The sequence below is a fragment of the Neomonachus schauinslandi genome, chromosome 4, assembly GCF_002201575.2.
Source record: "Neomonachus schauinslandi chromosome 4, ASM220157v2, whole genome shotgun sequence".
Classification (NCBI taxonomy): domain Eukaryota; kingdom Metazoa; phylum Chordata; class Mammalia; order Carnivora; family Phocidae; genus Neomonachus; species Neomonachus schauinslandi.
Window position 1 is genome coordinate 83,451,514 of NC_058406.1, and position 27,115 is coordinate 83,478,628.

The window sequence follows — 27,115 nt, forward strand, 5'->3', positions numbered from 1 at the left end:
AAGGCCGTGGAGGGAGTGCCAGATGGCATCCCTTTCTACAGTGAAGCTCCAGCTTGCCTAACGTGATCAGGAAATCGGAATTCCGTGGCACATACTAATGCTATGTGGTATGGTCATTTCTCCTGCGATGGGTAGGGACGTTAGAATGAGTACATGTAAGCTAAATCTTACACTTAAGTCTACTTTTTACTCTCCCATCATCTAGCCCTTTTCCTGTACTCTCCACCTCAGGACACATAGAGCCCCCAGATGTTCTGTCTCAACATCTCCTGTCAGCGTGGTTAAGCCAGCTTCTTGGGTCTGAATTAACTGCTTAGACAGGAAGTTAATGTGTATAACTCAAGGCCCCATAGGATACTATCACCAAGAGCGATAAAGAAGCCATTCTGTCGCCATTTGCATTAATCAGAACTGTCTGCATCCCATTCCCCTCATGTCCTAATTATGTGTTTTAGAAACATGAACTCTGCGTGAGTATACATCGTTGTCTATGTCCCCCCCCGCCCACAACCTGTGTTTTCCATTCAGCTTTTCCATAAACTCCCGGCTAGCCAGTTCTCTAGGCAACTTGAATGCTGCGACACAGGAGCCAGAGAACAAAAAGGCCTCCTCGTCCTCTAAGGCGGGTTTCATAGCCAGCCCGCTCACCAGCCTCTTGAACGGCAGCTCCCAGCCGCCTGCCAGAAATTACCCTGAGCTCAACAACAACCAGTACAGCCGAAGCAACAGCAGTGGTGGGAGCACCCTGCGCAGCCAGCCGAGCCCCCACAGCGTCAAGACCGAGGAGCACCCCACCCTCCTCCGGCCCTCCTACACCGGCCTCTCTTCTTCCTCAGCGAGATTCCTGAGCCGTTCAATCCCCGTAAGTTCGCAGACACCACCTCTTGGTCCTCAGAACCCTGAACGCAACTTTTGTGCCTTGCCTTCCCAGCCAAGGCTGCCACCCAAGAAATTTAATAGCGCCAAGGAAGCCTTCTGAGCGATGCCTTCCCTCTGTGCTGTGGAACTGTCCATGCACGTGCATTCTGCTGGCTCCTCTTCAAGTAAATGCCAAGTTTCAACTGGGGTTTCTTCCTTCCTTCTTTTTGTCCTCCTCCTCCCACTCCTTTTCAGGTGATTTCAAAGGGAAACAGCTTTCATTCCCTTCATCATGAACACTGTTGAGTCAAGTTAACTTTTCAGTTAAGTTTGCAAATCACTCTGAATATCTGGTGCCAAGCCAGGAGCTGATTCATACAGTAGACGGTATTGGCTTTGGTTGTGGTGGTTTTAGGAATCGTCGCTTTTCCACATCACATGCTAATGAATGAATTTCAGAGTATTTATTTTTAAGATTTTTATTTATTTGACAGAGAGAGACACAGTGAGAGAGGGAACACAAGCAGGGGGAGTGGGAGAGGGAGAAACAGGCTCCCCGCTAGGCAGGGAGCCCGATGCGGGCTCGATCCCAGGACCCTGAGATCATGACCTGAGCCGAAGGCAGACGCTTAACCGACTGAGCCACCCAGGCGTCCCCTCAGAGTATTTAAATGTGGAAGGTGCTGAATGAACAGGATCTTCTCATAACTAACCATTAGGCCCCTGAATAAGTCACCTCCTGCAGGGCACTGACCCTACAGAATTAACAACATGGCAAACGGGAGGTGTTGATAAGGAAGGCTTATAGGTCGGTATCTGGGATGTTGGGGAGGGGAAGACAGAGTATCAGGAAGATGTTTAGAATTAGCCATCACTCTTCCGGAGACAGGACGAAAGTTTGCCAAACACATTCTCCCTGTGAACTCAGTATTTAGGTTGCCAAGCTCCGCCCAACCCCAGCTTTTAATCAGAAATCCCTGTTAGGTCAAATCTGTTGGTTCACCCCCTGCTATGAATCACTTTAATCACATATTTTGATTGCCTAGAAGGGAATCGAGATCTATGGGAATGTGAGTTTTGATTTGAGAGAACAAGAACAAAATGGGAAGGAGAAATCGATCTCACAGATCAAAGAAATGTGAATCGGAGTGATTCCAGTCAGGGCACAAGCCAGCTCCAGTGTCCTGGGAGGGCTGGGACCTGGGACTCCTTCATGCCTGATATTCTTCAAACATATCCTCAGCCATTGTCCAGGGAGAGGCTGATTTCTGCAGGGGAGTGGGGGGAGGGCAATGTGCCTTTTTTGGGGAACAATAGCTCCATGGGAATAGTTAACGAGACCCACTTTCCTTAGGGACCATCTTTCCTAACACGAGGATGCAGTGCACGTGTGTGCACGCACATGTGTGTTGGTTGGACTTATTACCACTCTCATCCCTACCTCAGCCTCTTTTCAGAGGTTGTTTTTTTTTTTTCTCTCTTCTATGCACACACAATCCTTCCTGGCACATACAGTTGACCCTTGAGCAACACAGGCTTGAACTGCAAGGGTCCACTTATACATGGATTTCTTTCAATAAATACGGTACAGTAAATGTGTTTTCTCTTTCTTATGATTTTCCAAATAACATTTCCCTTTCTCTAGTTTATTGTAAGAATTCAGTATATAATACATAGAACATACTAATTGACTGTTGATGTTCTTGCTAAGGCTTCTGGTCAACAGTAGGCTATTAGTAGTTAAGGTTTGGGGGAGTCAAAAGTTTTGGGGGAGCAGATTTTTGACTACGTGGGAGTCGGCGCCCCTAACCCATGCATTGTTTACATTGTTCAAGGGTCAACTGTATAATTTTCCCCATAAGATTTTATTCCCCGTGATGTTTTTCAACATTATTTTAGATTCCTGTATAGATTAGGGCCCCAAGCAACTGCCAGCCCACTCCACCCCTTAATTTGCCTCTGATCCTACTATATTATGCGTATAGGTGTATCAGTAAAACTTAGATCTTAGTAATTAGGGGGTTAGATGGAAAATGATAGGTATTTACCTTTTCACAACAAGGTTTACAAGTCGTGTGCTTCCCAGCAGGAGTTGAGTTGTCAGTATTTTCATCTACCGATTGTGGATCAGCCTCGTTTTTAGACCAGAGCACAGACCTGTTCATTTTCGGAAAAAGTGTTACACATACAGATAATATAGATAATTATATAAATATCTCGCTGGTTTCATGGCGAAAGAGTTAGTGAAACCTACATTTGCAGCTGAATACCAGAAGCATCAGGAGCCTGACAAAGAATAGCATTCTACTTTTTCTGGATCTCAGTTTTCCTCTTGGCTAGTTGAAGTATGGGGGTGTTCTTTAGGTGATTGATCTCCCCCCCCCCATATTTATATAATTTAGTTTTTGGTGTCATTCCATGTTTTGTTATTTGTCTTCACCTCTCCTCCTTCTCCTCATCCCTCTCCTGGCCTGAATAGAGTGATTTTCCAATAATTAAAGTAATAGTCTGTGTGGGCAGCTGCTGCTATTCGCCTCTTCTGCCTCTTAAATCTGTCATCTTATTGTAAAGAGAAGCATTTAGAAATAGAATCGCCAGGATGACAACATTTTCCTCCTTCTTACCCTCCTGGGAAGTAAGAAGTAGCAGGTCTCTTAGGGCTGACTTTCACTTCTTTATCTTTGCCTAGAAAACCTCTGTGGGAGGGAAGGCTCCCAAAAAAGTCTAAATTCAGATGGAAATTCCCATGTTAATGTGGAATAAAGCAGGAGGTGGTGAGTTGTTCTCCTTTATCGGTCCGCTACACTTGCTTTTCTAATTGTGGGTTTCTTGTCTAAAGGAGGTGGTCCTTCCCTGCAGGGCTTCCTAAGCTCTGAGGCATATGGCCCCTGAAGAACAAGGAATAAATCACTCAGCAGAAATGTTTTCAGATCCTTGGGTAGGAAATGAAGTCTGTACGGCAGTATCCTCCCAGCATCTTTAAGAAAGACCCAGAAACTCCTAGGGGATGAGGATGACGTGTGTTTAGAGGGAGTCTAATATTTTAGAAGCTGCAATTAGCATCTCTTTTGAAAGCTGCAATTGCTCTCACTTTATGCAGCAGTTCAGCCCCCAGAAAAATGTAAAAATGATTTCCTTGTTCTGTCATTAAACGCTTTAACACAGAAAACAAGAGCAAATGTTAAGGAATTCTTCTGGTGGTGACAGAAAGCCGAGAAACCATCCGATTTTATTTTTATTTATTTGGCCTCTTCTGTGAGCCTCAAGGTTTCTACTGCCCAGGACAATGCACAAGGTTTCATTTTTATTAACCCACTTATTGTTAAAAAAAAAAAAATCAGTTTTCCTTCCCTGACATTCAGAGGAGTTTTCAAATGCTTAAGAAATGAGGGACGTGTGATTATGGTGTGGGTGGGGTGGAAGTATTTTATTAAATTGAAATTACTTGAGGTATCTATCTTGAATATTTGCTCTGTTTTATTTTTAAAATGAGACTTGCCACTGAATTGCTATTCATCTCCGCTGTCCTTACCTGACCCCTGAAGTCTGGGTTAGGTCGTGATGCCTTCCCCATAAGCTCTTCTATACCCTGCCTTGGTCTTAATCAATACTCCTCTCGCGCTGCATTTTACCCATCTGTTCACTTATCTGTATCCCCCACTAGACTGTAAGCTCTGTGAGGTCAGGGACTGTGCCTCTGTTTTCTGTGCCACAGTATGCCACAGTTGTATGCTCTGAGCATACAGTAGGCACTCGTTAACTATTTCTTGAATGGATATATGAATGCTTGGGTGTTTAAATGAGTCATGTGTTAAGAGTTATTGCCTCCATTTTAAGGATGAAGAACTGGAGGGTTTGAGAGGTTAAATATTTTGGCCTAGGCCTAGATTGTACCACAAATATGTAGCAGAGGCATAATTTGCACCTAGGTCAGTTTGACTCCAAAAAGCATATTCTTTTGATTACATTATGTCACACATATACTGTGGTAGGTGTTTAAAAGACAGGGATAGCTAAAGGATAGCTCATTTTTTCAGGAGAGGTCAAGGAAAGATGTGAAGAAGGGATACCACTTTAGTCGGGCTTTGGAGGATGAATAGGAGCCTGCTGGGAATCTAGCCATGAAAACAGGAAGAGGAGAAATGGTCGTTGCAGGCAATGGGAACCATATGACCAGAAGTGCAGCCTTGTACTTAGATTCTTAGGTTCTGAAGACACGTAGACCTAGGTTCAAATTTTCTCTCTGCCATTTCCTTATGGTGAGTACTTTGGCAAGTTATTTAACCTTGCTGAGCCTCAGTAAAATGGGAATAATGGGAATGATAATAATCAAGGGCAGATCTAGGTTTTGTGCACCCTGAAGCTTATACAATTTGGTGGGACCTATGCAGGATAAAGAAGGCAAAATATGAATTTTTGTGAATTTTATACGACATAGGGCTGTGTACTTTGAAAGGAGTTTGTGTGACTATGGGGCCTTGAGGCTTACGGGGTAGTGATCATAGTGTCTTTGTAATAGGGTGGTTGTGATGATTAACTGAGGAGATAAATCATGTGAAGTAGTTTACCCTGTTGGCTTACAGGTGGTGCTCAATAATTGCTAGCTATTATTGTTTTAAGAGCAGTGAGTATTCCAGTGTAGCTAAAGCCAGGGGAGGTCACCTGTAGTTGAGGCTGGAAAGTTAAGCTGAAGCCAGTGTCAGCTATCTGAATCTTGTCAGCAGACTGGCTTGATCAGATCTGATCCGATGAAGATAATTCTGGCAGTCGTGTGCAGGACAGCTCTCGGTGGAAACCCTGAAGGCAGGGAGACTGGTTTGAGTCCTATCTGCTGTCCTCTGTCCCTGCCTTAGCAGGTGTCCTTGGGTAAACGCTATGCTTGTTCAACGATTATTGTGTGTTTTACTATGCACAATAGTATTGATGCTGTTAAATAACCATACATGACCAACAGATCCACCATATATTTATTATTAACTTTTAAATGATGTATTTATTTTTGTAAATGGAAACTTAACCACCCAAAGGAGAATTATGGTCCTTAGTAAACATCTTTTTTATAATAGTGAGCTTTTGGAGGAGTTGTCAAATAATGTGCTTTGCTATAAAATATATGTATATGTATGTATATATAGAGTCAGGTTGGTTACAAAGAATTTTTTGTCACTTCAGTGTCACGGGGTCACATTAATCTTTGCTGTATGGAGTAGCCTTTTAGAATAAGCTTTTGTTGTACTGATCTGTAGGGTATATAAATATTAATAAGATAGGCTTCTCTATAATGAGGTTCTTCTGAAAGCTGCTTTGGGCATCACCTGTTAAAATCTTTTTTGTGATTTTATTTTATTACTATTCCTAACCAGTAGCTTAGGAATGTCTTCGGACATTTCCAGAGATATTCTCATGGTGATGTTGCAGGTTATATTGATGAGGCCGTTCATTGTCTCTTGGAATTTCCCCATTTTCCTCTATTCTGCTGTTCTCTCATCTTTGTTGTTGTTGTGTTAGCCTCATTGATGATCTTCCTAACTCAGTCTCTTCATTCATTCATACTCTAAGTAGGGGCCCAAACTCTTTCTGTAAAGGGCCTGATAGTCAATGTTTTGGCTGTGTGTCCCAACTCTTCAACTCGATACATAAACAAATGGTATGGTTGTGTCTCAGTGAAACTTTATTTACAAAAACAGGTGGTGGGCTGGATTTGGCCCCTGGGCTATAGTTTGCCAAGCCCACTTTAAAGCAGTGCCAGGTAAGAGAGAACTGATCTCATCATTTGACTCACCTGTTCAAAAGTGACCAGGATCCCCTAGTGCTAGAACATTAATCCTGAATTCCTTTGCTGAGCTTTCAGGCCCTCTGTCCTCAGGTCCCCTTATCGTATCTTTGTACCTCGTTTACCCTGCTTGTCCCTGAATGTGGGTTCCCTGGCCCTCCTTCCCCACTACGTTCTCGTTATTGCCTACCTCTTGGCCTTTGGAAAGCCCTTTCTTGAAAGCCCTCTGCCCTCTTCACCAATTTCTCATTTTTAAAGAGATATACTACCTTCCATCTACTCTCTGAAGCTTTCCTCTGGAAACTGAACCGACCCTTTTTAACCTCTTGTTCCTGCCCACGATGCATATTTAGTACCTTATCAATATGTGCGGTTGCTATGACATACTTGAGCATCTGTGTTTATTTACCTGTTGTCCATGTATATGAGACTTGTCTCCAACTTTTAAACTTTCTTTGTGTGTCAATACACAAAGTTCCATAAAGTTCTTTTATATCTTATGGTTTCTATAGTACTAGACACAGAAAGGAATTAAAAAAATATTCCTTTGGTTTACAGTTGAAAGGAAAATTGAAATGAACTGTTGTGTGTGCGCTTACTGTTTTACCCTCGCGTTCTCCTTATGCCACAGTTGAAATTGTCGTGAACGCAGTTCCCTCTGTGAGGGGCGCAACCGTGTTTATACTCAGCGGGTTAGTCTGCTCTTTGGTTCTGAAGACTCTGTGGATGGGTTCTCCATTGCAAATTTATTTATCTTTTTGGTAATCATGAGGCAACTTTATTTTTGTCTCCAATATTATTGTTATCCCTTTACATTTGTTTGTTGGCTATAGTTCTTTTTTACTGACGTGTAGTTGACACACACTGTTACATTAGTTTCCCAGGTGTACCTCACAGCAATTCAACCTTTCTATACCTTATGCTGTGCTCACCACAAGTGTAGCTCCCATCTGTCACCAGACAACCATCGACTATATTCCTATGCTGTACTTTTCATCGCTGTGACTTACTCATTCTATAACTGGAAGCCTGTATCTCCCACTCCCCTTCACCCATTTTGCCCATCCCTCACCTCCGTCTACTCTGGCGACCACCAATTTGTTCTCTGTGTTCTCTATCTCAGATTTCAGAACAACCTTGGTAGCCTGTGAATAGGTTAAGTTCTTCTGTGTTCTGGCATTAGTCAGAAAATATGTATATATGTACTTATAGAATTATATATATAAGGAATTACTGATTTTTAAAGTAGGACTTGGAATAAGATCAAAATATTAGATCCAGCTTGGTAAAATACTGAGTTTGGTGAAAATCTGAGTGATTGGCATGTGCATGAAAGCTTGCTTCATTTTTACTTTGGAGTAATGTTTGTGTGACGGTGATGAGCTACTTATTGTTTGAACATTCATTCCCAATAAAATGCTTCCACTTTCCAGTGGGATGTTAATGGCTTTTCTTGATTTAAACTTGATGTCTTTCCCCTCTGCCCGTTCCCCATTCTAAAAACTGTCATCCTGTCCTGATTTTAAATATAATCTTGGATCACAAAGCTTAAAGATTAAATATTATATTTAATACTAAGGATTAGTACCAGCTTTCTAACCTTGTATGTTTAAGTTGCTATGGTTTTCCCCTCTCCTCTCTGTGTTGTGGCATTACCTTAAATTTGATGGAATTTTCAGCTAAGGGATGTTAATCATTATCAAGAACATGAGCTCCGTCTTTGAACCGCATCTTTGGCCTTTATTCAGTGTTGGTATTCTTTTGTTTCCGTTCCAAGGGGACTTGAGAATGTTACTTGACAAAGCATCAAATTGTTTTGAGGTCAGCGTGGTTCAGATGGTGCCTTTAAATTTGCATATAAGCTATTAGGTACACACAGTGTTTGCAGATAGAGCTAAGGATAATTTCAGTTTCCAGGGTTAAACAGGGCTTTACATTAATTTGCTGTACAAAGCCTGTCAGCTGTGTTTGACTCTCCATTTGAAAGGACTCTTTCAAATACAGAACTTGCTTTAATCTCAAGTACATCGGAGTTATTAATTGCCTTCCTTGTTCAACTTAATTTGACACCTTCTTTTTTACGTGATACCAGTAACACTGCTAAGTCAATAGAAAAGAGTCTTATTCTAATCTTGCTTTATTTATTTATTTGGCCAGGAGCAAAAGAGAGAGCTTTTTATATATGTATAAAGACTTGTCCAATTAAAAAATTATCTAATATGTATATGAGTGTATACCATGAGCGCAGTATTGTTTTAGTAGAGGAAGGTAAGACAAAGACGTATAAGCCATTGCCTCCCACTAGATGGAAAGCTCCATGAGGGCATCTTCTGGCTTAATTGATCGTCTGCCCTCGTTTTTCTGGTCCCTTCTATCTGGCTTTGTAGTGCTGCCAGAATCTGCTTAAAATACTAGTTACCTAATGTCATCCTTTGCTTAAAAAGCTTCTGTGGTTGAAGAACAAAACCAATTATTATAAGATTTGTTTCTTTTTCCCTGAGGTTCTACAGTTTCACCATAATATACCTAGATATGGACTCCGTATAGTTTATCCTTTTGGGCCTCAGTGTGTGTTTTCAGTCTTAGGACTGATGGCTTGTTCAATGATGGAAAGTTCTTAGGCATTATCCTTTTGGATATTACCTGCCTTTCCCCTACTTCTCCTTTTGTAACATCCCCTAGACTCATGTTCAATCTGCCCTCAGTATTTCTTTCTTTTTTTAAAAAAATTTTTTATTCATTTATTTGACAGAGAGAGAGAGAGCACAAGCAGGGGGAGTGGCAGGTAGAGGGAGAGGGAGAAGCTGGTTCACCGCTGAGCAGGGAGCCTGATGTGGGGCTTGATCCCAGAGCCCTGGGATCATGACCCGAGCCGAAGGCAGCCGCCCAACCGACCGAGCTACCCAGGCGCCCATGTCCTCAGTATTTCTTACCTTCTGTTTTACATTTTTTAAAATTCCTGTTGCTGAATTCCTCCTGCTATTTTCCAATCCACTAATTCTCTTTTAACTGTGTCCATTCTGGGATGTATCCCCAACCATTTTGGTTTCAATGGCTATGTCTTTTATTTCCAGCATTTATAATTCATTCTTTATGACAGCCATCTGTTTTTATTTGGACCTGCCTATTTTTGTTTCATAGTTTCTTGTCCTTTTTATGGGTATTCTTCATGTTTTCACCTTGAAGATCTCAGATGACAGGTCATTGTGAGATTGCTTTGTTATTTGCATTTCAGCCTGTGAGCATCCATCTCCTGGTTGGAGGCTTTGTTAGTTCTCTTGGTGTTCATGTTCCTTGTGTGTTTTAGAATTTTCATTTGTAGGTTCACACTAGATGGGAGTTTCTGTTTCTCTCCCTTCTCTCTGTGATTTCCCTTCTTCATCCACTGGCTTTCTTCTTGGTTCCACTTGAACCGCCCCCTCCCCGCCCCCCCGCCCCCCAAGCCCAGGTCCTCCAGTCTAGAAACAGACCTTCATGACCCAGGCTCTGTCCCTTGGTGAGCTCGGCAGGCTGGCTTCTCAGGCAAGGATGCAGCTCTGCCTAAACCCTGGCCCAAGGGCAGTTGGTTACAGCTTCTCCAGCCCCCTTCACAGGTGGGAGAGCCTGATCCCAGCCCCAGTTTCCGGCCTGGGGCCTTTGGCCTGTAGACCCTCAGGAATGGAACACATGGCCGCCTCTGCTGGTTTCCAGCTCTGTAGCCAGCGACCTACCACCGTGACTTGATTTGTTTGTGGGCCATAAAGAAGTTGATCATATTTTTGCATCCTACTGTGCCTTTTCTTTTTTCTTTTTTAAGATTTTATTTATTTATTTGACACAGAGAGACACAGTGAGAGAGGGAACACAAGCGGGGGAGTGGGAGAGGGAGAAGCAGGCTTCCCGCTGAGCAGGGAGCCCGATGTGGGGCTCCATCCCAGGACCCTGGGATCATGACCTGAGCCGAAGGCAGACGCTTAATGACTGAGCCACCCAGGTGCCCCTGCTGTGCCTTTTCTCCCATGCGTTTTTTTAAAAAAGATTTTATTTGTTTATTTATGAGAGAGAGAGAGAGCAAGCTGGAGGGAGAGGGAGAGAGAATTGAAGAACTGAGTGCAGAGCCTGACACGGGGCTTGATCTCATGACCTGAGCTGAAACCAAAGGTCAGCTCCTTAACCGAATGCACCACCCAGGTGCCCCTCTCCCACACATTCTATCCTCACATGGTTGTGTGAAGGTGAGAGAGAGCTCTGGGCCCCAGTTATAGGAAAACTGATCCCATTCATGGAGTCCCCATTCTTATGACCTAATTGTCTCCCAAAGGCTCCCTCCTAATACCATCATATTGCAGGTTAGGGTTTCAACACATAAATCTGGAGGTAGTGGGGAACACAAACATTAAGACCATCGCAAGCAGTAAACTAAAAGAGAAAATTAAAACGTGTCTGTTTGAAAGTGAACAAAATAAGGCTGACCTATTCCAGCCTAATTCCCCTTATTCACCCTTTAAATGCAAATTGCTTTCTCTCTGGTAACTTCCAAATCTTTACAGGTAAGAGGTAAACACTGTGTTCTGACGTTTTAAACACTGCTTTTGGACTCTCCTCTCCTTTGAAAACTCCACCCAGAGATCTGCTGCTCCTTTTGTCCTCATCACTGCCATTTACTTACCTTCATTCCTTGACTTTTGCTTTACTTTGTAGCTACCAGGCTACTGCCAACATTCTCTGTAACATTTTCCTAATCGTGGTGCTCATCATCATCAGTGACTTAGCGACTACCTCCAGTGTGCCAGACATTGGACTAGGTGCTTCATATATACATTATCTTATGGATTTAGTCCATAATTTCCAGATGAGGATATCAAGATTCAGAGAGGCAGTGAGTTGGCCAAAGTCTCACAGCTACTCTATTTTAAACTTTCTTAACTTGGGTGATCTTTATTTTTATTCACTTGGAAATCCATTTCATTGACCTTTTTATCACTCAGTGCATTGCTTCTGATATCTTGAATCCTGTGAGGCTCCTTTCATACAGTTAGTCCACCTACTAACCCTTCCGCATGGCCTCTCTATGATCCCTACCTGCCTCCCCAGCCCTCTCCATTCTCTGCCTTCTCTGATCCACAGAGTCCTTTCTGCTTTCTCTTTCCTACATTCTCTGTTACACTTGGGTCTTCTTTCTGTAGCCACTGGGTTGCTAGCCTCCAAAATAAGATCAATTCGACCATTTCGTGTCTGTTCTGAGTCTCTCTCTTTCTAAGCACTATTGGTGAAAATGTCATCACCTGGCTGTCAGTTGACTCCATTTCAAATGAAGTTCTAATACCTGGCCCTTCAGTGCTCATAAATACTTTAGTTATCCCATTTTGGCTCCCATGCTCTTCCTCAGACCGGCTATTCCAAAACTTCTTAACATTCATTGTCAACACAGCCTCTCCAGCCCCCAGGGCTGGTTGACTTTTCCTTGAGTCCCACCGAAAACCTAGAATTTATCAGGAATGATTTCCCTTAACTGTCCTCTTCTCTACCTCAAAGTGTACCTACATCTGACTTGTCCTTTTTTTTTCTTCCCTTTTAGATTACAAGAATCATTACTATTTTCCCATGGTAACTCCACTCACCTGTACTGTTCTTTCTGAACAGTCCTAGGGAGTTTCCCCATCCAGCTCCTTCCTCCTTTATGTCTTCAGTCTCTTACCCTCCATTTGCCTGTCTCCTCACCTGCAAACAGGTACATCCGAATTGGTCAGCGTGGTCTTGCCAATCACTTCCCTCAGTCCTGTCACTTCTCACAATGTCTCCTTTTTTTTAAAAAAATAAGATCTTATTTATTTATTTGACAGAGAGCTAGAGAGCACAAGCAGGGGGAGGGGCAGAGGGAGAGGGAGAAGCAGGCTCCCCACTGAGCAGGGAGCGCCACATGGGGCTCCATCCCAGCACCCTGGGATCAAGCCCTGAGCCAAAGACAGATGCTTAACTGACTGAGCCACCCAGATGCCCACAATGTCTCCTTTATGGCCAAACTTGGGGCAAGAGAGGCGACCCCCCCCATTCTGGTGAGAGTCTCCCACAGACTGCCCTTGACTTCTTTAAGGCCAGATCAGATGATCTCCTCCTTCTTAGTCTTTCTGCAGCATTTGACAATGTCAGCCACCATTTTGTCTATTATTTTTTGTCTCCTTTGTGTTTTAGAATGCTCTTTTCCCATTTATTTTCCTCCCTCCCCTTTAAACTGTTACCTGTCTTCCTCTGCCCGCCCCTTCATGATTTTTCCCAAGGCTCTGACCTTGGCCTACTTCGGTGTCTGGGTAAGCATCTCGTGGGCATTGGATCTACATGTCTAACTTTTTATGGGCATTACCTGGGTCAGAAGACACGCTCCTTCAGTCGCCTGCTCCTCCTTTCATCTCCTGCCTTGGTAACTGTCATCCAAGCTAGAAATCTGGAATCCTCTTTGACACTACCCCTGCCTTTCCCTCTGCACATCCAGGCACTCGGTCCTATCAGCCATTCCTCTGAGATGTCTGGTTTTTGTTCTTCCATTCTCATCACTGTTGCCCTAATTGAGGTCTTCATGGACTATGGGAATAGCCCTTTAAATTTTCTTCCTGCCTTAAGTGTCTCTCGACTTTAATCTTTTGTCTATACTGCTGCCAGTGTTAGATTTGTAAGACACAGCAGATTAAACCGTTCCTATGTTCCGAAATGTTCGTTGTCTCTGCTGTGCCTGTGGGGTCCCGTCTGGATCCCGTGGCTTGCCACTCGGGGCCCTTCCCCGACAGACCGTGTGCCTCCCCCCACCCCCCGCCCCCATGTCTCTCCAGCATCTCCGCCTGGCATGCTGATGGGCACTCTGCAGGAGTGCCTGCCTCGTGCCGGAACCCTAGCACATGCTCTGCTTTTCCTCCTCTCTGCGTGGTTTTATCATTCTTGGCCTGGCTCCACAAGTATCTTTTTGATGCAGCATCTGTGACCCATCCTTCTCGACTCTCGTGGCACTTTGTTCACATGCCCCCTGCCACCTTCTCATTGCTCTCATATTCTACTTAAGCTGTATGTGATTCTCTCTTCCGTCTGCTGGCTTGTAAGCTTCTTGGAGGCATCTTTGTTGTCTCAGGCTCCAAAGTATAGTGAGTGCCTAATAAATATTTATTCAACTAAAAATTGAATAATATATCTAGGACCATGAATGAGAAGCAAAGAGCTACGGTGCTTAGGAGCCCATTATCACAGGAAGCACTTATAAAACAGAAAACAGATTTTCAGCTTTAGCTTTAATATACAGTCATCTGAGATGTGTTTTTTTTTTTCTCTTCTAGAAATGTGGCTTTACTAAAATAAGAACTTCATTTGAAATGGAGTCAACTGTCTCTACTAAACTACATAAACTACAACTACTAAAATACATATTTTACTAAAATAAAAGTACCGAGCTTGCATCGATACAATTTTGGCGTTCAAATGAACTGGAAACACAAATGGTTGGCTGAGTCAAGGAGAGTGTCAACAACAATCTGTCATCTAACAATTGAGCTTTTTGTGATTGTTGAAAAGCACAGATTAAGTTCACTCAGAAAAAAAGAATCTATTAAAAGTTAGGTAGGAAGGTGGAAGAATATTTTATATAGCATTTTAATTAACTGAAATTGGCTTGTTAAATCTTGGGGTCCCTGTAATGCTTTGAGAACACTATAGAAAAATGTTTACACCTCCTTCAAAGCTGATTTTATCAAAAAACCTTAGCCTTTTTGTGTTAATATGATGCCAGTAAAACCTTCTCCAGCTGTGTTTCTCTACTAGTGTTACTGGAGAAGTATAACTATGTTAGCAAAGGCAAAAACTTTCAGTATTCTGAAACCACATTTGTGGAAATGGGAATCAATGCACACATTCTGTGTGCTGGTAACTTACAAGCAATACAAAAACTGGAAACTCTTTATTGCAAAGTCCTAAAAGACTCCAGAGTATAGAGCCAATTATAGATAAACTTATTATTCCTCAGTGTTTATTTTTTCCCCATTTGTTCATTAAAATTCAATACTGGAGTTATATATAGAATAGGATACCATATTACCAAACTTATTTTTTTCTTTTAATTATCTATGCCATGAAAACAAACCACTTTTTAAGGTGCTTTTTGCCTCTGTAGTTAGAACTCAAACCAAGGGTAGCTAAGTAGACTGCTTTTTCTTCCTTAAGGGCCTTGGCAAGATGGGGAAATGCAGGAGACAAAAAGTCAGTGTGGCAAAAGCACATGGTGATTGTGAGTCAGGACTTTGACTGAGTAGGAAACTAACATTCCAGGTCATAAGGCCTTTGGTCTAAGTTATTTGAACATTAAGACGTCATTTCATTCATTTGCTGGCAAAGACCTAAATTTTTCATTATTCTTTACAGCTTGCTGTTTTTGATAGTCAATGTATAATTGCATTTATTAACCATCTGAACAGTATTTATATCTATAATTATTAGACATTTTTCTACCATGATTAGGTAACTGGGCTGTTTAAAAAAGAAACACCTCCAGAATAGCTAAATTTTTAAAGTCACTACCTACATCTGCCAAAACAGATTAGTAGCAAATTTCCAGAACAGAACAAATTGTCTTGATCTCCTTACCTAACACTTTGTTTTATGTCAAATCTAACTGCTTTCAGGGAACAAGACTTCTTGATGGAAGCTTATATTTTGACATAAAAATTTTGGGGGCTGCAAGTGTAAAGTAATTTTATCCTTATTTTGCAGGCTGAATATTGCTGTATTATAAGTTTTATGGTATTCACACTATAAAAACACCATATATTCATGATAAACTTGGTCTGGTCTTAGCTCACTATAACCCTGTTGAACTTACTGGCTCAGGAACTTGAATATTCTGTTTGAGAAATTATATATATATAAATAAGCACTACCTTGTAAAATAATATTTACACCTCAGGTGCCACTTCCTTCGTAACCATATCCATTGTAATTCTTGAATTTTTGTAAAAATTTCAGATGCATTAGGTATTAATTCTTATGGTAGTGATAAACATTGGCCAAGCAGAATTAAAACTTTAATCAGAGTACTTAAGCGTGGATATTCTTATAAGGAAAATTTTTTTTTAGCATATTCCTGAAAATTACTTTGATTCAGTCCTAAAAGGATTTTTCATTTTAAAATGTCTGTGTCTCCTTTATAATATAATAAATATTGCTTTCTCTTTTTGTAATTTAATATTTCTTTTCTCACTCAGGATCATACCCTGCTTCCAGTTATTATTTGTCTGTGTTAGAGTGATAGACAATGTCTAGTTGACTATGCAGTGATCACAGGACAAAAGCTAGAAGCGTCTTGCGGCCTTATACGATGGTGGCTAAGGGTTTGGGCTTTAAGCCAGACTGCTGAGCTCCACGACCTTCTCGTTGTGTGATCTTGGGCAAAGTACTTCACCGCTCCGTGCCTCAATCTCCTCATCTGTAAAATGAGTTGCCTGGAGCATTTAATGAGTTAATACATATAAAATGTTTAGAACTGTGCCTGGTATATAGAAGTGCTCAATAAGTATCTATCACAGAATAATTGACCTCTCCAGTCATATATCTAATTTATTAAGAATTCCGGATCGTGGTACTTTAATCTGTTTTCTGAATAACAAAATCAATAGCAAGAATGATATTGTTTATGGAGTACAAATACATTTGCATCTTTGCTATTAAAATTTGGCAATGCTAATAATGGTTATTATGTTTTCTGGGATATTTATTAGTAACTTTAGGATACAGGTAACAGATGAGCCAGAGGCCCTTGGTACAGCCCCATCATGGAAGCATATGGAATTTAAATGTCACTTTCATCCCACCTGATTGCTTCCCCAGTGAAAAGGCCTTGAAATATTAGTTATGGTTTTTTTTGACTAAATATGTCTCCTAGTCTTTAACAATTCTCTTTCTTCCCGAACTCCACTTCCATTAAGATTTTTGTTTTAGATTGAAAATGAAAGGGAGTTAATTTGTTACCAAACGCTGATGTCAGAATAATTTGTTAAGCCCTTTTTACGGATCTATTATTTCCTTTAACGTTCCTTATACTACATAAAGAAATCATGGAAGAACTTTGGTATCTTATTTTATCCCCCAGTGCCAATGTATACTATTGCTGTTTAATAATTATTTGTTGAATTAATTAACCAGCATGACAGAAGGTCCATTCTTCAGCCAAATCATCTCTTTATTTATTTACGGAGGACCCTGGGTGGGTGGCAAAGGAAGGCAGTAGGATTGTGCTAAACTCTATCTGTAGGTTGGATTAAATAGCAGCTAGAGTTTACGACCTCTGCTGTGTGTAAGGAAAGTCTTCTGCCAGAGGGCAAATATGAATATATACTTCATATGAATGATAGACATCCCTAAAATTATTCTAGACTAATGTTTTCCATTAGTTTTCCAGGGGCATCGTGATTCCATAAAATAAATAAAGATAAGTACCTACACATATTTACCCCCTATATATTGATGCATATTAAAAATACTTTACCTGGAAGAAAGTTTAGCAAAGGCCACTTGCCTGGTGTCTGTTCATTTGCTCTATCTCCGTCTATTGAGAATTATTGGAACTTTAGGAGTGCTTGCAAAAACAACTCTGTTCTAAATTAACAGCAATCTGAGGAGCTATATAATTTCTGTTAGTGGAAACACGAATGACTTTTCTAATTGGAACAAAAGCAATATTTAACTATTCCTATGAAAGCATTGGCCAGCATATAGCATGCATGCTTCGCAGTCTTGCCGCTGGGGAGATCTTCTGGCCCTGCCCTCCCTGCCTGCTTGCTAGACTTCAGAAGAAACTGGGGAAAAGCAGCTAGAAGAGTCATAGTCCATTTTGAAGCTCTCATTGTTAGGATGGCAACTGATGGGCCTACACGTTAAATGTACGTGGACTTCAAGGCATTAGACCAGTTTCACTGGACTTTCTCAATCTTACCTCTTAGGCTCTCAGTGAGTTCAGGTACACTTATATGATAGTGCCCTACTTCTTGATCATCTCCCCTGTTCTGAAGGCTTAGCATAAACCACATTCTGTGGTGAGAAAGTCAACTTGACAACCTTTTTCATTCTTCCTAACATTTCCATTCTCCCTCTTCACACTTCACCTCTTCTTGGAAACTTGCAGGCTCAGGAACCACTCTTCTCCCTGAGCCTTCCCTTCCCACTCTTTGCCTCATGCTTTGCTTGTGTACAGTGTTACTCTCACCCTACGCACATTATTGAACGTGGACACCTTTGCCTTTTCACTTTATGTTTGTGTGACAGTGTGGGCTTTTGCCGTTTGAGGGCAGGCTGGTAACTTTTGGACTCACAGCGTTGATAGATACTTAGTAAATGGCTGTCCATAGGGTATAAAATTCACAGGGATTGTGAAGCAATGAGAATGAACAAAGAGAGTTTGAATCCTTTTGTAGATGATTTGCCCAACAGACAGATTCTTTTTACTGATATGCCTACCCTCAACAAAATGGACTAGTCTCAGAATTAAGAAGACCTATGAATACCATGCTGCAGATCAGTTTGAAAAAGAATTATTGGGGGAGGAGAAAAGGACATTTGGTAGCAAATCAAGTAAACTTTGTTGTTTAAGGTGTTAGATTAGAAGAATTGTGCAAAAGAATTTGTTAATGTTCAGACTGATTTGTGTTCCTTCTTTTTAGTTGTTTTTTGCTGCTCAAAAATAAGTATCTGGCAAATTTTTTCGACCTATCTTTATCTTTTCCTGGTTAATATCTATTATCAGTGCATTCTTTTTTTTTTTTAAAGATTTTATTTATTTATTTGACAGAGAGAGAGACACAGTGAGAGAGGGAACAGAAGCAGGGGGAGCGGGAGAGGGAGAAGCAGGCTTCCCACTGAGCAGGGATCCCGATGTGGCTCGATCCCAGGACCCTGGGATCATGACCTGAGCCGAAGGCAGACGCTTAACGACTGAGCCACCCAGGCACCCCGATTATCAGTGCATTCTTGATTACATATCTCCATCATGTTCCTTTTATATGTGATTATCTAATATGATGTGGGAGGGATTTGCATTGTTTACTTTTCTCAAAAGCTGCCCACTATTTATTATGTTATGACTGCAAGATTCTTCTGCACAAATACTTTTGGGTCTTAAGCTTACATTTCAAAGCTGGTAGTGCTCTGTGTCCCCCTAAATGGAAAGGATTTGTAAGCTGTTTATTAAATTCAAGCATTCTTAAGGAATTTATTTAAATGACGGCTAATTCTACTGCTTTAGAAGCACTGTTTGTTATGCATTAGATTCAATAAAGTATGTATAATCTTAAAGTATATTCTAATAAATTTCAATTTAGTTACAGATGTCATTTAATATTTTTGAGTCAAACTCAGTATTATTGCACAAAAGCTTAGAAGTGAGTTTGGTGCCACCTGCCAATTTGCAAATAGCACTTAATTTTTAACTGCTACGAATAAATCGTAAGCCTTTTAAAATACGGTTTTCTTGCAATCACGTCACATTATCGAGTATCTTATTCTTAGCAAATGCTTTGTTTTTTTCATCCTTTTCTATTTTCTTCTTAGTTTATTTCATTGATCTTTTATATTATAGACACAGACTGCCTTGTGTTGAAGGAGGAAGCTGCAGGATGTACTACCAGTTTTGTATGTAATGGACTTTAACCTGGGTTTCTGTCTCTCCCCCACACAGTCCCTTCAGTCTGAATATGTTCATTACTAAGGCCCCGCCACTCCAGTGAAAGCACTCCACTCTTAGACACAAGGTCTTCGTCTGCCTGAGCAATGTAGAGAGAGAGCAGCTGATTGCCGGAGGAGTCTTTCTGCCTTCTTACCTTAAATTAAGGAAAGCACTAACATAAGACCTTCAAGAGACTTGAAACCAGAAAACTCTGGCTAATGACTACTCTAAATGCACTGAAACTGGGTTTATGGAGCTGTTAACACTTTTTAAGACAGTTTTAATGTTGAATTTGGTATCTCGAAAGGTTATTTTTAATGTATTTCGGTAATACATTTGTTATTACATTTACATGTACAGTATTACATTATGTATGTATTGTGAACTTTAAGAGACTATTTTGATAAATTTATAAATATATAAAATTATGTAAAAACTAGACTATATTTTGACTTAGATTTTTCTTGCTGTTTGCTACCAAAAATTTGTATTTTGAATTTGTTTGGTATGGTTTTGTCTACAATGAATACATAATTCCTCTTTATGAAGAAAAAATAAGGGAGAGAGTTTTTAGAAAGTGATTTTTATGTTCCCACTGTGAACGTGGCACATCAGTTCATTCTTTTGGGAAGTCAGTCGAATATGATGAGTTTATCCAAGCTGATCTCTGGTGAGAGGAGGATGATCAGTTGATATGGCTTCTTTAGGCCATTTCCTTTCCCTTTGTTTTTGTTGCCAGCCACTTCATTTTGCATCCTTGTGGGGCTTTAACACAATTCAACATCCAGTTGGAGATCAGAATTCACTGAATGTTTCTCCTGAAAACACAGCTTTTCTCTGTGTGAAATGATTCAACATTCCAAATGCCTTTATTTCTTTCCTCCTCTCACAAGAGCCCTGACCCCAATTAGGACATTCTGCGTTTGGTACGAGGTTGTCGGCTGTAACCACACATGGTCCAGCGCCCGTTTTAAATCAATGAAGAGAGAAAACTGGAAAAAAAAAAAAAAAAAAAAAAAGATGCTGCTAAGTAGTTCTCTGTATCAAAGGAGATATGTTTGAAACAGATGACAAACACCTAACACACAAGCTAGGTTATCAGAAGCCCGACATGAGAACCAAGGGACTCCTTACAGGTACTCACGGCCCATTTACTAAGTGTAATCTTGTGTTTCGGCCTCAGAAGCCCGGAGGCTTCGTTTCTCTGGGCAGTTGGGGAGCCTTTGATGCTGATTGTTTTCCATGCTGCCTTAGAACGGACTCCTCACACAGTTAAATGGATCCGTATGAAGTGCTCTGCTTGCCACCACTGAGTTCTTTATAATCTATTTATTAGGAGGGGGTACCTTGAGGCTGTTACACATGCTTCAGCAAAACAGCGCGTTGGTGTTTTCCATTTTAAAAAGTCATTTGAATTACTGGCTCAGGTTCATGACTTAAACTTCAGTAACCGCAGTACCAAATAATTGCACTAAAGCTGACGGGAAAAAATGAATTGTATGTTTTAGGAGTCAAAAATTAAAATAAGTGGAATTAAATTGTATGCCTTTTCTAAAGCCAAAAGAGTAAAATATTTTATTATGAGTTGTGAAAAAAAAAAAGATTGGTTAGTTGTATAGGAAGATGATAGTATTTTTAAAATTTATCAGTGAAAAGTAATTCAGACGATGTTCGAGAAGTGGGGAAAAGGGAACCATGTTGACAGTTTTAGTTCTGTGAACACTAATTTGTGTGCAGCTATTAAAATGATTGTAAAATTGACTACTATAAATTTTCCATAATTATGTGTGTATATTAGTCATGTGTATCTACATGTGTATGTCTTAAAATTATTTGTACACGTGTAGATACTTAGACAAACCAAGAAGTGTATGTATATAATATAGAAAGTATATAGCAAAGTAATTCTACTCCAAAAATAAAAATTGTTGACATGTATTTTGTTATGAATAGTTTACCTTCCAAAAGATATTTTGTTCTATTTTAAAGTGTAGAAGAATGCACTGCTAATTAATAATAAAAGTTTTATGCAATTTATGTTTTCCCTGACTTTTATAATTTGGATTTTGAGTTATCAATGTACTGAAGTCTCTTTGTAATTTTCTATTTGATCCGACCTGGTTGGTGCCTTTCAAGTGTCTCAAGCTCTCCATTCTGGATTTTTAGTTTATCTTTTATTGACTTTCCAGGTTGTGGCCATTTTTTGAAGTATATGACAATGAGCACAAAGAAATCTTATCCTTTGCCTTTCACAAAAGTCAGATAATGTCAGGCTCTTGCTGTCTTTCTAATTTTCCTTTCTGTTAATAAAACACTGATTGTGATCAGAGTTTTGGGTCCTGCTTAGTCATTTATGACTACTGGATGATATACTGGTCATCAGTGCCTTTTGAGAAAAATGGCCATTTTTCTTAAAGGAGAAATTATAGAAATAAATCAGATGGAACAGACCTCACCACTTGGATCTATGCCCTGAAGAGCCAGCTTGAGAAGAAGAAGCTGCACTATTTATTGAAGATATTTTATGCATTAAACTGGATCTCTCTGGGTTATGATGTTTCTGAGGTTTTGCCCTTCTCTTTTGTCTTTCAATTTTTTTTTTTTTTTCAGAACACATAGGAAGGGATGTGAGTGGGAAGGTAGTTTCACTTCTTGAGTTGAAAATCTGCCAATTAGCAGTTCTCACAACACTGCATGAGACAGTTGGGGTACGGAGGTTGTCATGGGACCACATCTCAGGGAAGAAGAGTTCTTATGAATTCATGAACCTGTGTAGAAGGGCTGAGAATCATCTTCTTCAGATTTAGTTCTTATGCAAAAAAAAACACAAATAGTAAAACGAATCAGTTAATTAGTTCCAACAAATTTCTCACCTAGCCGTCATGGAGTTCACATGATTTTGTTGTCGATGTCAATTGATTTATAAACCTCCAGGCACACCCGGAGCGGCTACCCAATACCTATATTCAACTGCAGTGCAGCCAACAGCAGGAACACGAGTTTACCAAAGATAAGCCACAGAAATGTATTTTCAAAATTGTTCGCACTCGTATGCTTTCCTTTGTGATATCTGTTAAGCCATCAATATATTAAAAAGTTTCTGCTTAAACCAGTTGTTGGCCTGTCAGCTGAAGGGTACTCTGTGGTGGTTCATGTTCTAGACGAAGTCTATGCTCTTTCCCGAAGTGCCCCTTGAAGGCAGAGTTAACGGTGCCTGCAGAAGCCTTGCAGTCCTCTCCGCAACACACAGCAAAGCAAAAATTCGGTCACTGCCTGTCTCGTCTGAAGATTAATCAGGAAAATTTCCGATTATGGCAAGATCGAATTTACAGCTACAATTAAAAACTCCCTTATTTACCCATAGGTCACACAGTAGGGGTACCCGTGGCACAGAAAGTAGAAAATAATTGTATTAAGTTATTTTGAGCTGGATTGAAATGTTAATATATTCCCACCCGTTCCTTCTCTATGGATTGAATTATGATAATCATATCGAGAAAGAGAAAAACAGCTTTTCTAGGGAATTTTAAACTTTTTCGGTGAGGACAAGTAGAAACTTCTATCGAAAGACTACTTTTAAGGCAGCATACAATTATTTGGAACTGGTTTTAAATGGACAAACATAAGTTAACTGACCTTTTCACTCACCAGACCTTGCTTTAGCCAGCAGGCCACCAAAATAGGGATGATTCGCGTCACCACTCGCTATTTCTCCTTTGGTTCAAATCAAGTGGACCGAAGCTGTTTTGAAAGGTGGTCTGCTAGTGAAAAATGAGTTCAGGGTAGTAACTGTAGAAATGACTCCAGCTGCAAATTTTACATTGACGTTAAACTTCAGATTCAGGGGTAATGGTCTATCAAATGTATTTTGTTTGTTTATATTATGGCTCCCTTCCAAAAGCTGGCCTCAAAGAATGGACCAGGTGTACCATAGAGGAGCAAGAAGGGGCTTTGGACACCAAATTTTGAGGCAACCGATGCTGGGACTTAAAGCTGAGACGAATAGCGTGCTCAGATGTCACAGGATATTGGTCCTCTCCTTCTAGGTTGGGCAAAGTTACACTAAATGCTCACATCAGTCAGCTCCAGGACTCCTTATTGGGATTTATTTTCCTCAAAATGTTAAGAATAGTACAATATGTGATTATTAACTATAAGCTCTATGCTGTACAGTAGATCTCTAGGATGTACTCATATAACTGAAACTTTGTACTCTGGCTAATTTGCTAAGAGGGTAGATCTTAGCTTAAGTGCTTTTGCCACAAAATAATATTGATGACAATTATTATAAGAGGATGGGAGGAAATTTTTGGAGGTGATGGATAAGTTTATGGCCTGGATCGTGGTAGTGGTTTCATGGAGGTGTACTTACTTCCAAACCCATCAAGTTGTATACATTAAATCTGCACAGCTTTTTGGATGTCAGTCATGCCCCAATAAAGTGGTTTAAAAATGTTTTCAAAGAAGAGATTATCTCCAAGTGAGATTGTCAATTTTGACACCCAGGTCTCCAAAAATGATTGTCAGGTACATAGAATAGAAAGTTGAAAAGATAAATTGAAATCAGAGATCAGAATAGTATAATGATAGTCTATATAAGTATCTATCTATCAGTTATCTAGTGTACATCTGGCCTTTACTGAGAGCTAATGGAGATGAAGCTGAGAAGTATAACATGTTTTTTTGTACTGAAGTAAAACCTGGAGGATATGGGGGTCCTAGAGATTTGAGATTAAAGGAGCCAATCTGTTCTTGTCTTAAAAAAATAGAGTAAGACTCTGGAGGAAATGACACCATTTTTAAAAATCTAGGTTTCTTGCCGGCAGAGTGACTTTTCCCACCACACTGCACATTCTGAGACAGATACCATGCCCCAAGAGGCAAGTTCCAGGCAGTTTTTTTCAATTCTAGAAAGATGTAATCAATTAGCTTCTCCTATAGCTTGGGTTGTAAATAACATGACACATGCTGACTGTGACCAGGAGGGTTTTAGATAGGCCTAGTTTTTCCTGATCTGAGAAAATATACAATATTCACTTCTTCTCTCCCTTGGCCATTCTTTACACCTATTTCCTTCACAAGTACAACAGCCAGCCCGAGATTTATTTTCCTGCTGCTTGAGGCTGAGTTAGTACCTTACTTTATCACTTAGATCACATGCCTTCAATGACCATGGAGTCATGGCCAGTGGACCACGTCAATGACAGCACCTCAGAAACCATAAAACAGAGCAGAGACCCCCTGCGCTCAGAGTATCTCAGGTCCCATCAGCACGGAGCACCAGCCTCAGACTTCTCCTTCTCAGACACTGCGCCAGAGCCTGAGTGAGGGGCCCTGGCCCCAAGATTCCTATTGAAGTGACAGGTGGTTGGGGCTGTTAATTTCTATAGTAATCCAAAAGAGGAAAAGTTCACCCATCTGGTCTAGACGAGAGCTAAACGTCAATGACTAAGTCAGGAACTAATTATCAACCATTCTGCAGCTAGGAGAAGCCCTGTTTGTCCGAGTCCCCAAGGTCACACCCCCCTCCCCCCCGCCCCGTTCTATGATTTGTTAGGACTCACATGACTCAGCATATGACTGCACTCACAGCTAAAATTTATTACAGTGAAAGGAAACAGCAAAGTTAGCAGAAGGGAAGAGGTGTGTGGAGTAAGGTCTGGAGGACACCAGGTGCAAGCTTCCAAGGGTCCTCTCCCAGTGGAGTCACACAGGATGGTGCTTAACTCTCCCCCAGCCAGTGGTGACAACACAAGTGAAGTGTTGTCTACCCGGGAAGCTCATTAGAGACTAGACACCAGGGTTCTTACCGGGGGCTGGTCACGTGAGCACCCTCTGATCAGCATGAACCAAAACTCCAGAATTCCCGAAGGAAAGCCGGCGTTCTGCAAAAACCTTAGCGTTTGCACGGTCTGGGCACAGCGAACAGCCATTATCATTAGGGAAAGTCTGACGTCAGAGCAGGAAGCTGTTTCCAGGTGGAAGCCAAGGCCAACCTTGAAAGCGGGCCTTTCTACGGACACCGGTCTCATGCCCGCTATGTAAACATTTTTTTTAAAAAGATTTTATTTGTCAGAAAGAGAGAGAGAGAGCATGAGCAGGGGGAGGAGGGGCAGAGGCAGAGGGAGAAGCAGGCTCCCCACTGAGCAGGGAGCTTGATGCGGGACTGGATCCCTGGACCGTGGGATCATGACCTGAGTCGAGGCAAGGCAGACGCTTAACTGAGCCATCCAGGCGTCCCAAATATTTTAGCTGACTAATTTTGTAGTAACCAAAGCCCATTTGAATGAATGTGCAGTTCTACTTTATGAAGTTGACCCACGGTCCTGTTTCTGAAGACTTCTTTGTGGAGGGGAGGAGTTGTGATCTAGTAGAAGGAATGCTATCCTTTTGGGTCTCCAGGGCTCCAGATGGGCCGGAGTTCTCTTTTCTGGTTTTTGTTTTTTGTTTTTTTACTCCATGCTGAGCGTGGAGCCGGGCACTGCGGGGCTGGACCTTACAACCCTGAGATCATGACCTGAGCAGAAATCAAGAATCAAACACTTAATCAACTGAACCACCCAGGTGCTCCTATGTTTTGTTTTTAAATGGATAAACTCAAAAGTGGTTTCCTTTCAGGGCAAACTAGAGTAGGAAAAAACACCCTGAATCATCTTTGCTTTAAGAGAGAAGTTTCAAAATTTTGCTCCTAATATTTACCTGTTATTTAATAAGTGAAAGAAATAAAAAAAGATTAATATAGCTTTAATAATATCTCGATTTCAAAAATATTGAAGTAAAAAAGTAATTGAAAAAATTAAAGCTAAAAAATAATGACCCCAATAAAAATAAAGACAACAGTGAGGCTTTTAAAAAGGTACACTTAAAACCATAAAAAATAGAAATTAAAATGATAAAATATTGATATAAATTGCTAAACTGCTTAAAATGAGGTAAACAGAAATCTAAAAATGAGACAGTGAAAAAATAAAGCATTTAGGAGCTGAAAATTTAAAAGGATGAGCTAGAATAATCTAAAATAAATTAAGAGTAAATCAAAAAAGGCCTGGATTTTCAAAAAAAAACAAAACCAAAAACACAAAATAAAGAAGTTTAAAACACTTTCAACGAAGCAACAGGGCTGCTTGTGCAGAGAAAGTTACAGGTGCCAACAGGCTTCCCATTTTGCCTGATCTCCAGGTTGAGCTACCCTGGACAGGCGTTGTACCAGTCAAAATTCCCAAGAATATTCTAGAGAAAAGACCTATGAGCCAGACACTTTGTCAGCTCGAATGATCCCAGTTACATTTCCAGCCTGGCATCTGTGGACCTTTTTTAAGGTTTTATTTATTTATTTGAGAGAGAGAGAGAGAGCACGAGAGGGGGGAGGGTTAGAGGGAGAGGGAGAAGCAGGATCCCCGCTGAGCAGGGAGCCCGATGCAGGGCTCGATCCCAGGACCCTGGGATCATGACTTGAGCTGAAGGCAGACGCTTAACCGACTGAGTCACCCAGGCGCCCCTGCCTTGAGGGAATGTTAACAATACATTTTCTGAGTGATTATTGTCATCCAGACAATGCACTAGGTAAATCTATAAGTAAATCCATAAGTTATCTCGCTAGACAGCACTGAGAGGTTTTAGGTGGAGGGAGCGGACATGGAGAAGTGAATGACTTGCCCAAGGTCATACAGCCAGCAAGTGGTCCAGCCCAGATTTAAACATTGCCTTAATGGCAAAGCCAAGCTCCTGACATGTAGCCAGTCTGACGGGTGTGAAAGGACATATCAAAATAAAATAAACAGAAACATCTCAAGCAAGACAACTGTCAGCATGTTGAA

The 27,115-nt window shown here is 40.8% G+C and overlaps 1 protein-coding gene across 2 annotated transcripts in view; it reads left to right on the top strand.

The window, feature by feature from the left end:
* CDC14A (cell division cycle 14A) overlaps nucleotides 1–19,438 on the top strand; it is a 177,862-nt gene extending 158,424 nt beyond the window's left edge. Inside the window, exons 15-16 of one of the 2 annotated variants that reach the window (XM_044914081.1) lie at nucleotides 529–862; nucleotides 19,311–19,438. In XM_044914081.1, coding sequence (XP_044770016.1) covers nucleotides 529–862; nucleotides 19,311–19,340 — 364 coding nt within the window. In that variant the 3' untranslated portion in view covers nucleotides 19,341–19,438. Of the gene's footprint in view, nucleotides 1–528; nucleotides 1,055–19,310 lie in introns of those variants that run through there. The other variant, XM_021690005.1, reaches the window with a different exon arrangement.
* The last annotated feature ends 7,677 nt before the right edge of the window (nucleotides 19,439–27,115 follow it).